Source organism: Heterodontus francisci, unplaced genomic scaffold (assembly GCF_036365525.1).
Source record: "Heterodontus francisci isolate sHetFra1 unplaced genomic scaffold, sHetFra1.hap1 HAP1_SCAFFOLD_278, whole genome shotgun sequence".
NCBI classification, from domain to species: Eukaryota; Metazoa; Chordata; class Chondrichthyes; order Heterodontiformes; family Heterodontidae; genus Heterodontus; species Heterodontus francisci.
Window position 1 is genome coordinate 681,837 of NW_027141343.1, and position 1,255 is coordinate 683,091.

The 1,255-nt window shown below is 48.0% G+C and overlaps 1 protein-coding gene across 1 annotated transcript; it reads right to left on the minus strand.

Annotated features, from left to right (window-relative positions):
- Nucleotides 1-500: 500 nt before the first annotated feature.
- LOC137362858 (histone H4-like) lies at nt 501-812 on the minus strand. The gene has a single exon (XM_068027058.1). The coding sequence runs from the start codon at nt 810-812 to the stop codon at nt 501-503; it is 312 nt and encodes a 103-aa protein (XP_067883159.1).
- Nucleotides 813-1,255: the final 443 nt, after the last annotated feature.

The following is a 1,255-nucleotide window of genomic DNA, read 5'->3' on the forward strand; positions in this document are numbered from 1 at the left end:
AAATTTAAATAGATTTTCCAGTAATCGCTTCTTTTCGACACTGAAATTGGCGCCTTTTTCGAATTCAAACTGTGTTAGGACGACAATTTAAGCCAATGATTTGCTGTGTTTTCGAATTCGAGGCTCTGCGATTGGTTAAGACATGCGAATGGGAAGAGGGTGACCAATCAGAAGTGAGCGTGGGCTCAAACCGGGAATTCCAGAGTGATGTGGCTTTTCACTGAGGGCATGTGTGGACTGGGGAAATAACTAAATGTGGAGCCTCAGGCGCTGTTTACACAGCCCGTTTAGAAAATCAAATCCACTGCACATCCTTGCTGCAATTGAAATGTCAAACTCTGCGATTCCAAGTTTCTACCCAAACACAGCGCAGATTTATTCCAGACAGTTCTGAACAGCCTATCCGATCTCCCGTTTCCAGGTCACTGCTCTCTCTGTGAGGCGGTGGGTGGCTCTTAGAAGAGCCTTTGTTGTGTGTTTGCAGGAAAGGGTCGAGTTGTTCAACCGCCGAATCCGTAGAGAGTGCGGCCCTGCCATTTCAGAGCGTACACCACATCCATGGCAGTGACCGTCTTGCGCTTGGCGTGCTCAGCGTAGGTGACCGCATCCCTGATCACATTCTCCAGGAAAACCTTCAACACCCCACGAGTCTCCTCATAGATCAAACCCGAGATCCGCTTGACCCCGCCACAGCGAGCCAGGCGGCGGATTGCTGGTTTGGTGATGCCCTGGATATTCTCATGAAGCACTTTGCGGTGTGGCTTTGCTCCCCCTTTGCCCAGTCCTTTGCCTCCTTTACCTCTGCCTGACATTTTTTTATTTCCAAAATATACTTTATTCTTAAAAATCTGTAAAAATTACATTCCTAAACAGTTTAAAACAGCATCAAGTCAAAAAATACCAACAGTGCAAAGGTGATCCGTTTCCTTCTATACAATTTTGAGTTGCCTCACAACCCTTCCATTTCATTGTCATGCCATATACATTTTTACATTTACAGCACAAAAAGTTTTCCCGATACAGTTCGAGGGGTTTCCCATGGATCCAGCCCCTCCGTTCAGCTTGGTGGGGGGACCTTACACAGTGGTCTTTCCACATTGAGCCTTTGCTGCGGCTGCCCCAAGCTTTAGTGCGTCCGTCAGCACGTAGTCCTGGACCTTGGAATGTGCCAGTCTGCAACATTCGGTCGTGGACAACTCTTTGCGCTGGAAGACCAGCAAGCTTCGGGCAGACCAAAGGACGTCTTTCACCGAGT

Excerpts from the sequence above, each read along its gene's own strand:
- LOC137362858 (XM_068027058.1), bottom strand. The coding sequence starts at position 812 with ATGTCAGGCAGAGGTAAAGGAGGCAAAGGACTGGGCAAAGGGGGAGCA.